Below are 12,662 nucleotides of genomic sequence, written 5' to 3' on the forward strand. Positions count from 1 at the left end.
GCCCCCATGACCAGGCCTCCGGGACCCTTCCAGCTCTGCTCTGTCTCTAACCCCCGTTTCCTAACACCTGTTGAGCAGAGTAGGGGGCATGCAGGAGGGCGGCAGTACCTTAGTGCCCTCTTTCATTGCTGGGGCGGTACCGGCCTCTGTTGCTACTGGTTTTCTTGGGGCTGATGACAATGCTGAGGTCCAGAAGTGGCCTCAGTTGAGGGTGAGGAACAATGTGGAGAACCAGGGGAGTTGGAGAGGTCGGGGCGCGCGGAGAGCTCCCCAAGTGTGGCTCCCAGTTCCACAGCACTGCCCTCTACCGTGTAGGCCGCGCCAAGACCTTTCGCCTGAAGCTGCCCGCGCTGCTGGCCTTGACGGCGCGGGAGGCGCCTGTGCGTCCCAGCGGCACGGGCGGCAGCGGCGCGGGGGCCGTGGTGGTGGACGTGGACCTGACGCCCACAGCGCCCAGCAGCGACTCGCTGGCTCTGGACGAGGTGACGGCCCTCGACAACCACGTGGCGGGCTCCGGGCCGGCGGAGGAGCGCTGCGCGCGGCCCGGACCCGGCTCTCCATCCCTGGCTGCCGTGGTAGCGGGTGCGCTCGGCCCGCACCCCTCGCCGCGTGCGCACAGTCTCAACCCCGAAGCTTCGGGTTCCAGCTGCAGCCTGGCGCGGACGCGATCCCGGGAGAGCTGTGCCAGCGTGCGCAGAGCCTCGTCGGCCGATGACATCGAGGCCATGCGTGCTGGGCCGCTGCCCCCGCCGCCTCGCCACGCCAGCACCGGTGAGGGGGCCGGGTGACCAGTCCTCTTAATGCCATTAGGCCCAGGCTAAGCACTGCTTACTTCCATGTGGATGGGACCTGGAGCTGCCCTGAGCATGAGTGTCCATGGGGTGGGAGAGGCAGAGGTGTCATCTTGGCCTCCCAGTAGGTGAAGAGATAAGTTCCCTGGAGGTCCTGCCTTGGCTCTGCCAACTATCTCCTCCTTAGCCTGCCTGCTGCCTTCATGCCTCTCTGTCATCTGCACCCCCCCAGGCGCTGTGCCCCCTGCCCTCCCCCCCCCCCGTTTTGCTGTCTTGACCTCCCCCCCTTTTCACCTCCTTGTAGGGGCCATGCACCCTCTGCGCAGTGGCTTGCTTAACTCTACATCCGACTCGGACCTCGTACGCTACCGCACCATTAGCAAGATACCCCAAATCACCCTCAACTTCGTGGACCTCAAAGGTGACCCCTTCTTGGCGTCACCCACCAGCGACCGGGAGATCATAGCCCCCAAGATAAAGGAACGGACCCACAATGTCACTGAGAAGGTCACTCAGGTAAGGGTCCAGCTCCCAGTCATGGCTCTCCTAGGAGTGGGTGGAGAGTGGGAGGGCCCCATCAGAGACACCTCTCAGGGCCCCATACACAGTGTGGGGGTACCCCAGATCAGTCAAGTGCAGAAGGGCGTGGAGGTCCTGAGGGTCAGGGTAGGGGAAGAAGGCACCCCTCATGTGATGATGATTGCTCATTGGGGTGCTGAGAGAGGCCGAGGTTTAGGCAAAAGATGTCTTGGTTAGGGGAACCCACAGGGTCACACAGATGGTCTGCTATCCTTCCTTGGCCCAGGTGATGAGAGGTGGAGGATGGGGGTCTGCCTTGAGCATGAGGGATGGAGGGGCCTGATATCAAACTAGGAAGAGAAATTTGGTGGTGGACCAAATGTCTTCAGTCTCTGGGCTCTGCCCTGCATGTAGGGTGTTAGTGGTGTCCAGAGGTCTGGTGTGGTACTTCTCCCTTTCCTTTCCTCCACTTCCCTTCTTTTTTCTTCTTCCCTTCCCTACCTTTCCCTTCTTTCCTCCCCCTCCCTTTCCCTACTTTCTTTTTTCCCTTCCCTCCCCTTGCTTCTCTTCCTTACCCTCCTTCCCTTCCTTTCCCTACTTTCCTTCTTCCCTCTCCCTCCCTTTTCCCTTCCTTTCCCTCCTGCCCTTCCCTACCTTTCCCTTCTTCCCTCTCCTCCCCTCCCCTTCCTTTCCCTACTTTCCTTCTTCCCTCCCCTCCCCTTGCTTCCCTTCTTTACCCTCCTTGCTTTCCCTTCCTTTTCCTCCTTCCCTTCCCTTCCCTACCTTTCCTTTCCTTCCCTTCCCTTCCCTTCCCTACCCTTCCTTCCTTCCTTCCTTCCTTCCTTCCTTCCTTCCTTCCTTCCTTCCTTCCTTCCTTCCTTCCTTCCTTCCTTCCTTCCTTCCTTCCTTCCTTCCTTCCTTCCTTCCTTCCTTCCTTCCTTTCTCTACCTTTCCCTTCCCTTCCCTTCTCTACTCTTCCCTTCCCTTCCCTTCCCTCTTTCCCTTTCCTTCCTTTCCCCCTTCCCTTCCATACCTTTACCTTCTCCCCTCCCCTCCGTTCTGCTCCTCTCCCCTCCCCTCCCCTCCCCTTGACTTTCCTTCCCTACTTCTCCTCTCCCCTTTCTTTCTTCTCTCCTTTCCTCCCCTCCCATCTGATCCCATATGGGGGTGAGGGGGAGGCGGCTCAGTAGCAGCAAGTCCTGCAGTGGGCGATCAACCCAGAGAAGGTAGAGCCAGCCCCCTGCACAGCATGTTCCCTGCACAGCAGCCACCTTGGGGCTCCTGACATCCCTCACATGCTCCCGCCTGCCGCTGGCCCTTCTCTCAGTCTCTCTGGGGCTCTGCCAGGCCTCTAGCCCCTTGGCCTTGACTGCAGAATGCTCCCTCTCTCCCCAGTCCCCTTATCTGGCTGTCCCGGGTAGGGGTGGGGGCCGGGAGTGGGAGCACCCCGCTGCCTCCCACCTGGAGCAGTGGGGTTCGGGGCTGGCCCTGCGCCTGGCGGCCCGAGGGAGCCCCAGGGCCAGGCGCTGCGGGATCCGAGTGCGCGCGTGTTCCTGGCTCTGCCAGCGGGCGGGCGGACGGGTTCTCCATCTCTGGGTGTCTGACTCTGGCAGGCTGGGGACTGGCCTGGCGGGGCGGGGGTGTCGGGGAGACCATTAATCTGCGGAGACAGGCCGGGCTGCCTGGAGGGGGAAGGGCACGGGCTGCGGAGCGGAGGCTGCTGCCGTCGCCCCAGCAGGAGCGGGCCAGGCCGGGGCGGGCCAGGCCAGGCGGGAGTGGGGGGAGCCCGGGTGGCGTTGGGGGTGGGGACCCAGTAGGAGGAGGGGCCGGCTGGAAGAGCCCAGGCTCCGAGTGGCGCTGCTGCTGGCCGGGCAGCGGGCAGAGCTCAGCACCCTGGCAGCGGGGGGCCCCGCACCAGTGGGCCATGGGCAGCCAGTGGCCGGCGGGCCTCGGCCCAGGCTCACTGCCAGGGTGACCCCAACCCGGGCCTCGGCTCCCCGGGACCCTGGCTGCCTGCCAGAGGCAGCTCTGGCCGCCCAGCCGCTGGCTTCTGGGGCGCAGTCCTGGCTGGGACTGCTGCTGGGGCGCAGGTGAGGCGCTGGCCAGACCCGCGGGCCCCAGAAGGGGCATGCTGGGGGGCACCAAGGCCATGACCATCCTAACGGGGAAGGCGAGCCGGTCCCAGGCGCTGCAGGCCCGGGCCCAGAAGGGCCGGGTGCGGCGGGCTGTGCGCATCTCCAGCCTGGTGGCCCAGGAGGTAGGTGACCAGGGCTGGGCAGCTGCTTGGAGGTGTCCCAGATAGTTTGGGGAGCACCACTCGTCCGTCCCACTCGAGGTCCCGTGCACCCTTTTCTGGGCCACAGGCTCTGTGGATGGTGTCTCCTAACCATCTCTCTCTGCAAGGTCTCAAGGCAAAGGGAGGGAAAGGGGCAATAAGAAGGGGCCAGGTGGAAAGAGAAGAGGAGAGGGGGGGCCACTGACCCCCAGTCCTCAAAGGCTGGCTCAGGGAAGCTTCACCAGAAGGCAACAAAATATACTCCATGCCCCAGGTTGGACCCCCTAGTATGTGGGCTGCCTTGCTGCTGCCATCTGGGGAGGGCAGGGGTCAGGTATGGATGGGTCCAGTGGCACCTCCAGCACCCACTTTCCACCCCCTGCTGCGGTTAGTGCCTGGTTTGGGGCAATGCAGGGGTGGCTAGAGAGGCTAATGCATTGCCCTTCACCTCGTTCTAGCGGGCAGGTGAGGGGTACTGTGGAGGACTGGGGTCTATCTCTCTGAGGCAGTAGCTCACTCAGCGAGGGGCTGACTCCTTTGCGATGAATTTTGGGTGCTTGGCCTGGGTCTGTTCCACATAAATTTTGGGGTGGGGGTGCATCCCTATGTCCTTCCTGAGTGCTGTTCTGCTCTGGCAGCTGGGGGTGGGGTGGGGCTGCTCAGCCGCTGTGGGACCCGGCCCCTTTGGGCATGCTCCCTAGTGAGCCCCTTGTCTTCTGTGGGGGTTCTGGCAAGTTCCACTTTAAACTTTTGCCCATAAAATGTCTTTGTCCAGGCTTGGCTGTTGGCACTTGATTGCTTGGGCTGACAGCAGTGTGTATCTGGGGCCTGGAGTGCCCCGTCTGCTCCTGCTGCTCCTCCTGCCCCACCAGCTGCCTCTAGAGCCCCCACTTTAACTCCTAGGAACTCTTCTGAGGACTGTTCCATAGATAGGGTTCTAGGGAGCCTGGCTTGAGTGTAAGGGGGAGCTCTGGGGCTCACCCCAGGACTGAAACTAGGGGACCCTGGCTCAGTACTGGGAGCAGGGCCAAGCATTGGCTCTCACATGGGTGGGCAAACCTTGGGCAGCACCTGGTTAAAGCTGAGTTGTGGGGGGCTGAGGTAAAGGGAGCCTGTGTGGTGCCCTGAGTGTATAGGCATGGGTAGGACTGGGGTATAGGTTCTCTGTGTGCCACTGTGGGGTACAGGTGAGGACCAGGGGCTGCCCTGGGCTGGGAACTCTGATCCTGGGACCAGGAGCATAAAGGACCCATGTGTCTCAGTTTCCAACCACCCAGAAGGGTGATGTGTATGTGTGCGCATGCGCTATGCCTCCACCTACCTCCCTGCCAGTGTCTGGCCCCACAAGAGCTGGAGCCCAGGGGGAGCATCTTTGGGTCTGAGACATGGTTTGTGTCATGTATATTGTGTGTGGTGTGCCATATGCACATGACATGTGTATGGATGGTCTGAATGCAGCATGTGGTCTGTTGTGTAGATTGGCATATGTGTGATATGTATGTAGGTAGCATGCTACATGTAGGCTGTCTCATGTGTGTGCATGAGAGGTTTGAAGTGTGTGTATTTGAGATCAGGATGCAGGGAAGTTCACAGGTGGGGAAGGGGGACAGGGCTAGTGGGGAGGGAGTATCTCACTGCCTGGTGCCTGGCCCTAGGTGTAGCTGGTAGGTCCCTGTGCTGAGAGGAGATGGCCAGTGGCTGAGGCTGGGCCTTCTTGTGAAAACCTGGATCTGCCCCTCACTCTATGGCCCTGTTCTCTGGAGGTAACCAACCTAGAAGTCCCTCATTCTTGCCCTCCTGGCCAGGTCCTATCCCTGGGTGCTGATGTGCTGCCCGAGTACAAGCTGCAGGCACCACGCATCCACCGCTGGACCATCCTGCACTATAGCCCCTTCAAGGCAGTGTGGGACTGGCTCATCCTACTTCTGGTCATCTACACGGCTGTCTTCACGCCCTACTCGGCTGCCTTCCTGCTGAAGGAGACAGAAGAGGTTGCGGTGAATGCCGACTGCGGCTACACCTGCCAGCCTCTGGCTGTGGTGGACCTCATCGTGGACATCATGTTCATTGTGGACATCCTTATCAACTTCCGCACCACTTACGTCAACGCCAACGAGGAGGTGGTGAGCCATCCGGGCCGCATTGCCGTGCACTACTTCAAAGGCTGGTTCCTCATCGACATGGTGGCCGCCATCCCCTTTGATTTGCTCATCTTTGGCTCAGGCTCTGAGGAGGTGGGTCTGCAGAGAGGTCATAGGAGTGGCCAGGTGTGGGGGTGTGGCCAGAGGTGGGAGAGGATCAGAGAGGGTATGGCCAGAGGAGATATAGGTCTGGCACCAGGAGACGGAAATGTGGGCATGTCCAGAGGATTAGGGGATTGGCCAGGGGTGTGCCTAGAGGAGGCAGGGGGTGTGGGAAGGGAGGAAGGCTGCTGATATTTCTGCTAAGCCACAACTACCTACTTCAGTAGTAGCTCTTCCCAACTGCTGCCTCTCTCCTTGCTCATTTGAACATACCACTGCCGTTCCACTAGCAGAACGTGCCCTGGCAGCCAGAGTGCAGCTCTGGGCTGGGACCTCAGGCTCAGCTAGGCGTCACATCTTTCGGTGCCATGGTTGCACCCAGAGAGGGGAGGGAAGGTAGGGGGCAGGAGCCCAGTGTCTATAAAGTGGCATCAGGGTGATAGAGATGATGTGCCTGGGAAGCACTTCAGTCAGAAAGTGGAGGCTTGGGAAAGTAGGGGATGCTCCGTCACTCCTGTTGAGTCTTCCCGTCCCACACCCCTCAGTTGATCGGGTTGCTGAAGACTGCGCGGCTGCTGCGGTTGGTGCGTGTGGCCCGGAAGCTGGACCGCTACTCTGAGTACGGTGCGGCTGTGCTCTTCCTGCTCATGTGCACCTTTGCACTCATCGCTCACTGGCTGGCCTGCATCTGGTATGCTATTGGCAACATGGAGCAGCCACATATGGACTCACGCATCGGCTGGCTGCATAACTTGGGCGACCAGATCGGCAAGCCCTATAACAGCAGTGGCCTGGGGGGCCCGTCCATTAAGGACAAGTACGTCACGGCGCTCTACTTCACCTTCAGTAGCCTCACCAGCGTGGGCTTTGGCAATGTGTCCCCTAATACCAACTCAGAAAAGATCTTCTCCATCTGCGTCATGCTCATCGGCTGTGAGTGAGCTGGAGAGGGCTGGAGAGGGAGGAGGGGAGGCCAGAGGGTGTCCCTGAGACTAGAGACTCTGAGAGACTAGAGCTGGAGTGGGAGAGGGGGCCTGGACATCTACCCAGGCAGGTCCTTTGGTTGGAAGTGCTGATGCTCCTGTGTTGGTGCATCTCACGCGTCTTGTACCTCTGTACTCGGGGATGCGATGGCATGTGCAGCTGATCGGGTTCTGATCAGTTCTCTGCCATTGATGCTCCCCTCGCCCTGCCCCAGCCCTTATGTACGCCAGCATCTTCGGCAACGTGTCAGCCATCATCCAGCGGCTCTACTCGGGCACTGCGCGCTATCACACTCAGATGTTGCGCGTGCGGGAGTTTATCCGCTTCCACCAGATCCCCAACCCGCTACGCCAGCGCCTGGAGGAGTATTTCCAGCACGCCTGGTCCTACACCAATGGCATCGATATGAATGCAGTAAGTCCCGGGGCCATAGACTTCGGGGACTCCCCTCAGAAATAATTGGCTCCATTGAGTCCACTTCCCTTTGTCTCCCTCCTGGGATTCTTCCTGAGAGCTCCTGGGGCAGAACTTGCCCTTACCAAGGGACTTCTGGGCCAGTGAGCCTGGTACCAGCCTGCTCATCACCTTCAGAAAATGCTTCATCCCACAAGGAGGGTGTGGCCCTCATAGGCTCCTCCCTTCTGCCCCCACCTCTCTGGAGTGGGGGTGCGCTGAGCCTCCAGGAGAGGATACACTGAGCTCCTTTCACATTTGCAGGTGCTGAAGGGCTTCCCCGAGTGCCTACAGGCTGACATCTGTCTGCACCTGAATCGCTCACTGCTGCAGCACTGCAAGCCCTTCCGGGCAGCCACCAAGGGCTGCCTGCGGGCCCTCGCCATGAAGTTCAAGACCACACATGCGCCTCCAGGGGACACGCTGGTGCACGCTGGGGATCTGCTCACCGCCCTCTACTTCATCTCCCGGGGCTCCATCGAGATCCTGCGGGGTGATGTTGTTGTGGCCATTCTGGGTATGTGGCCCCCCCCCCCCAAGTGCCTCTGTTGACTTGGGGACACTGTCTAGAGTGGTGGGCCAGGAACCTTAGGTTCTCCGTGGGGTCAGCAGAGCTGCTGCATGTAGAGCCCTCCATATTGCTTCTTTCTGGAGTTTCCCCACAAGCAAATCTGGCTCCCTTAAAACTGGACCAAACCAGGGTGCTTCATTATGGAAGTTGCCTGTAGTCCCTGTACCCAGCCCTGGCTATCTCCAGAACCCAGGGCTTGGTCCTCTTTCTCTACCCCTGCTCCCTGCCAGGCCTGTTCAGGGGCACCTATACTCATGTGCCTTTGATGCCCTGGGCCCTGTGATGCTTCCTGAGGCTGGGTTAACTTTTTTATTTCTCATCTTAGTAGAAACATACACATACATTTGCCCCTTTTTCACAATCCCCAAACACAATAAAATCTGCAGTTTTGTGGTGTTCTCTCCCTGATTACTTGGGGTCAACAAAACACTGGTCTCCATTCATTAATGCTGTGAGATGGATGGCCTAAGGAGCACTGTTTATGAGGGATCTTGAACAGCAGGCTGATCTGCTGGCCCATCCCAGGGTTGGGATACTCTTAAGTGTATCCTAGGTGCAGCTGCCCACCTGCCCTATGTCCTGCCTTCCTTGAAGCCTTGGGGACAATGGCTCTTTCTTGGTCTATGAGCTGGAGGCTGGTTAGGAGTTGAGCAGACAGATGGATGCTCGCTAGGTCCTGAAGTGAGGTGTCCTGCCTAGTGCCCCCTGTGAGTTTTCTTCCTTCTGCCACCTCCAGGGAAGAATGACATCTTTGGGGAGCCTCTAAACCTCTATGCACGGCCTGGCAAGTCCAATGGTGACGTGCGGGCCCTCACCTACTGCGACCTGCACAAAATCCATCGTGATGATCTACTGGAGGTGTTGGACATGTATCCGGAGTTCTCCGACCACTTCTGGTCTAGTCTGGAAATTACTTTCAACCTGCGAGACGTAAGTGGTCCATGTATCAGATGGAACCTGCTCTGTCCTGCTTGCAGTGTGGACGCCCCATTGGGGACAGGCTACAGGGGCAGAGGAAAGGGAGTACCTACTGCATAGGTCCTATCTGTGACCCCAATTGGTTGGATCTGACCATGGCAGGCAGGAGCTGTGGGTGGGCGTGGGGGGGATAGGAGATGCAGGGACCCTGACGCTACTCTTGGTTGCAGACCAACATGATCCCTGGCTCTCCTGGCAGCACGGATCTCCAGGGCGGTTTCAACCAGCAACGCAAACGCAAGCTGTCTTTCCGAAGGCGCACAGACAAGGGTGAGTGCATGCCAATGGTGAGGGGTGGGCAGAGAGAGGGCATGGCTAGGCTAGGAGGCGGGGCTAGGTGAGGGGAGAGATGGGCATAAGGCAAGGAGGTGCTAGAAATAGAGGAGTTGAAGTGGCCAGGTGAGAAGGAGGGGTTGGAGTGAAGGAAGAGGGCAGAGTTCCAGAAGAAAGGATGAGGAGGCAGAAGAGGCCAGGTGAGCCCCGGCAGGGGGCAGGGCTCCACATTTATTCTTGGCCCTGCCCCAGTCCAGTTGTTCTTTTAGGTACACTCAAATTCAGGAAGCCCTCTTAGTGTCCTCCAGTGCCCTGCCTGACCTTCTTGGGCCCTTGCAGGGTTCTTGATGGGCCTTGTTCTGAGCTGGTTAGGGAAGAGGCTGAGGGCTCAGGGTTCCCAAAGAGACTGCAGCTTGGCCCCACTTTTCTAAGATGTCCAGGAACTCTGTTCTGGCCCCCAGACCAGCCTCCTTTTCCCCTTTTCCCTCCTCCGTTTCCCCTTCCTCACCTCTCTCAGGCTTGTCTCTGTTTCCCACAGACCCAGAACATCCAGGGGAGATGTCAGCTTTGGGCCCAGGCCGGGCAGGGCCAGGGCTCTGTGGCCAGGGCCGGCCAGGGGGCCCATGGGGAGTGAGCCTTTCCAGTGGCCCCTCCAGCCCCGAAACCAGTGAGGATGAGGACCCCGGCCGCAGTGCCAGCCCACTGCACCTGGTACCCTTCTCTAGCCCCCGGCCCTCTGGACAGCCCCTGGGCGGGGAGCCCCTTGCTGAGGAGGGTGAGAAGAGCCGAGATACCTGTAACCCACTGTCAGGTATGTCGGGGCCCGGGGGTGGGGTGGGGTGGGTGTGGGTCGCCACCTGCCTGGCTTCACCCTACCTTTCTACTCCAGGGGCCTTTTCAGGAGTGTCCAACATATTCAGCTTCTGGGGGGACAGTCGTGGTCGCCAATACCAGGAGCTGCCGCGATGCCCTGCACCTACCCCCAGCCTGCTCAGCATTCCCCTTGCCAGTCCAGGCCGGAGGTCATGGGGGGATGTGGAGACCAGGCTGGATGCCCTGCAACGGCAGCTCAATAGGTATGGCTACTGCCCCTGTGCCAGGGAGGGGTGGACAATGAGTGTGTGTGGACGCATGTGCCGCATTTCTGGGGTTTCTGTCAGCCTGTCTACTGAGGCCCTTGGATTGAAGAAGGCTGGTGGGGGATGGTCCAGGTCTACCCCACAACCTCAGAGCTTCCTCTCTTTTTCTTGCCCAGGCTGGAGAGCCGGCTGAGTGCAGACATGGCCACAGTCCTGCAGCTGCTGCAGAGGCAGATGGCACTGGGTCCGCCCGCCTACAGTGCTGTGACCACCCCGGGCCCTGGCCCTGCCTCCACCTCCCCTCTGCTGCCCGGCAGCCCCGTCCCCACTCTCACTCTGGACTCACTTTCTCAGGTATGGCCGCTGCACCCCCATTCTTGAAGTTTCTTTTGTTTGTTTTGGTTTTTGGTTTTGGGCCACACCCTGTGGTGTTCAGGTGTGTGGTGTCAGGCCCTGAGCACTGAAGAATCACTTCTGCTGATGGCAGGGCACTGTATGGGAATATGGGAGATTGAATCTGGATTCAATGCAAAACAAGGACCCTACTCACTGGACTATACTCAGCCCTTCTTCCTGCTGTTTTTGCCCCGGGTTGTCCCACTCTAGAGCTACCCAAGTACCCAGCACTGGTCATGCTGGACACGGCAGGCTAACCACACCCCGTGCCCCATTCAGGGTGTCACCTGCTCCTGGTGCCCATGTTGTGGTCTACAGCCTGCCTTGGGGACACTGTCATTGTGTTCAAGACTGGTCCCTCAGTCCTCGCTGCAGCTGTTCCATACCCACCCCAGCCTCCCCAGCTGCTCTAGAATTGTCTTTCTGATTAACCCCTGGCTGACTCTCAGGGTGGCACATCTGGGCGACCCCTCTCTCTTCTGCTGCGAAGGAGACTGCGGGTGACCTCGCTGCAGAAGAAAGGGGCAGGAGCTTGGGTCCCCTCCCCTCCCCCTCTAATAAGAGGATCCTCTAATTCTCAGAGGTGGCCTGGGCTCTGCCCCCCTTCTCTGGCATCTGCTCTCCCTCCCATATGCCTCTGAGGGCTCCTGTTTGCACACACCAGAGCCCACGTCAGCGATGTGCCAGTCTCCCTTCTCAGCCACCCCCACAGCATCTCAGCAGCCAGCAGCACCCGCAAACCCCTCCCATCTGTCCCTGTGCCTGTCCTGGGGGGCCCCTATTGTATGTGGGTGCTGGAGGGTACATTCCAGAGGAAGGAAGCAGCAGTGGTCTTCACTGTGTCTTTCAGTGCCCCCCCCACACCCCCTAGACTCCAAACATGCCCCCGTTTGTCTCTTGCCTGCTGAACACTGTCTCTGTCCACCCTTTGGGGCCTGTGTCCTGCTGCTGCCCTGCAAGGCCCTCTGTGTTCCCGCACTCTCTGCAGCTACTCCCCCTCTCTGGGTGCAGTCTGCTCAGTTCTACACTCTCTGCAGGTTTCCCAGTTCATGGCGTGTGAAGAGCACCCCCCTGGGGCCCCAGAGCTCCCCCAAGATGGCCCCACGAGACGCCTCTCCCTGCCGGGTCAGCTGGGAGCCCTCACCTCCCAGCCCTTGCACAGACACGGCTCAGATCCCGGCAGTTAGTGGCATCGCCTGGTGTGGATGCGTGGCTCATCCAGGGCTCAGCACATGGCTGGGGCCCTGCCCAGGAGGCTCTGCCCAGGAGGCCGTGGCTTCGGAACAGAGAGGAACAGGAAGGCACGGCGCTGACCACCTGGCCTGGGTACCATCTCCTCTGGTGCCTCCCAGAAGGGGTGGGGTGGGGCCGGGCAGTGGTTGGGGGTCTGTGGCCCTTCACTGCCCAGGGGGCATTAGCTGGTCTAACTGCCCGGAGGCAGCCGGCCCTGGGCCTTAGTGCACCTCAAGGACTTTTCTGCTATTTACTGCTCTTATTGTTAAGGATAATAATTAAGGATCATATGAATAATTACTGAAGATGCTGATGACTATGAATAATAAATCATTATCCTGACAAGACTACAGTAATGCTGGTTGTGCAGCTGTTCCTGGGCTCATAGTCACACATGTCAGTGTGTTTGGGTGCTGCAGGCAGTGGGGTGTCTGCTATGGGCCCACAGGGTAGCCCCCATTCTTCTGGTTTTACCGTGCTGCTGGTCACCTCTAGGATGCCCCCAGGTTACTGCTTCCTCATGACCCTGATCCTGGGATGCAAAGACCACCTGGATGGTCATGATTGTAGAGGTATCAGCCTGGCACCAGTTCCTTCTGGTCACACAGCTTTGCTGGGGAACTGTTAGATCCTAAAGCTGGGTCCACAGTGAGTGTCTGTCCACAGTCTGTCCACGTACTCCACTTACCTGGGTCCAGCTGCTTTGCCCTTCCCTCATTTCTTTTAACCCAGTCTTAAACCGGAGCCACAGTACAATGGGAAGGCTTGCACATGACTGACCCCAAGTTCAATCTCCAGTATACCTGAGCATCACCAGGAGTGATTTCTGAGCACAGAGTAACCCCTGAGCACTGCCAGGTGTGACCC

The 12,662-nt window shown here is 59.4% G+C and overlaps 1 protein-coding gene across 1 annotated transcript in view; it reads left to right on the top strand.

The window, feature by feature from the left end:
• KCNH2 (potassium voltage-gated channel subfamily H member 2) overlaps window positions 1-12,151 on the top strand; it is a 30,959-nt gene extending 18,808 nt beyond the window's left edge. Inside the window, 12 exon segments of the mRNA XM_049777450.1 lie at window positions 316-771; window positions 1,096-1,307; window positions 5,391-5,819; window positions 6,374-6,761; window positions 7,027-7,226; window positions 7,530-7,782; window positions 8,573-8,766; window positions 8,985-9,084; window positions 9,626-9,898; window positions 9,977-10,163; window positions 10,343-10,520; window positions 11,600-12,151. Coding sequence (XP_049633407.1) covers window positions 316-771; window positions 1,096-1,307; window positions 5,391-5,819; window positions 6,374-6,761; window positions 7,027-7,226; window positions 7,530-7,782; window positions 8,573-8,766; window positions 8,985-9,084; window positions 9,626-9,898; window positions 9,977-10,163; window positions 10,343-10,520; window positions 11,600-11,749 — 3,020 coding nt within the window. The 3' untranslated portion in view covers window positions 11,750-12,151.
• Window positions 12,152-12,662: the final 511 nt, after the last annotated feature.

Source organism: Suncus etruscus, chromosome 1 (genome assembly GCF_024139225.1).
Source record: "Suncus etruscus isolate mSunEtr1 chromosome 1, mSunEtr1.pri.cur, whole genome shotgun sequence".
Classification (NCBI taxonomy): Eukaryota; Metazoa; Chordata; class Mammalia; order Eulipotyphla; family Soricidae; genus Suncus; species Suncus etruscus.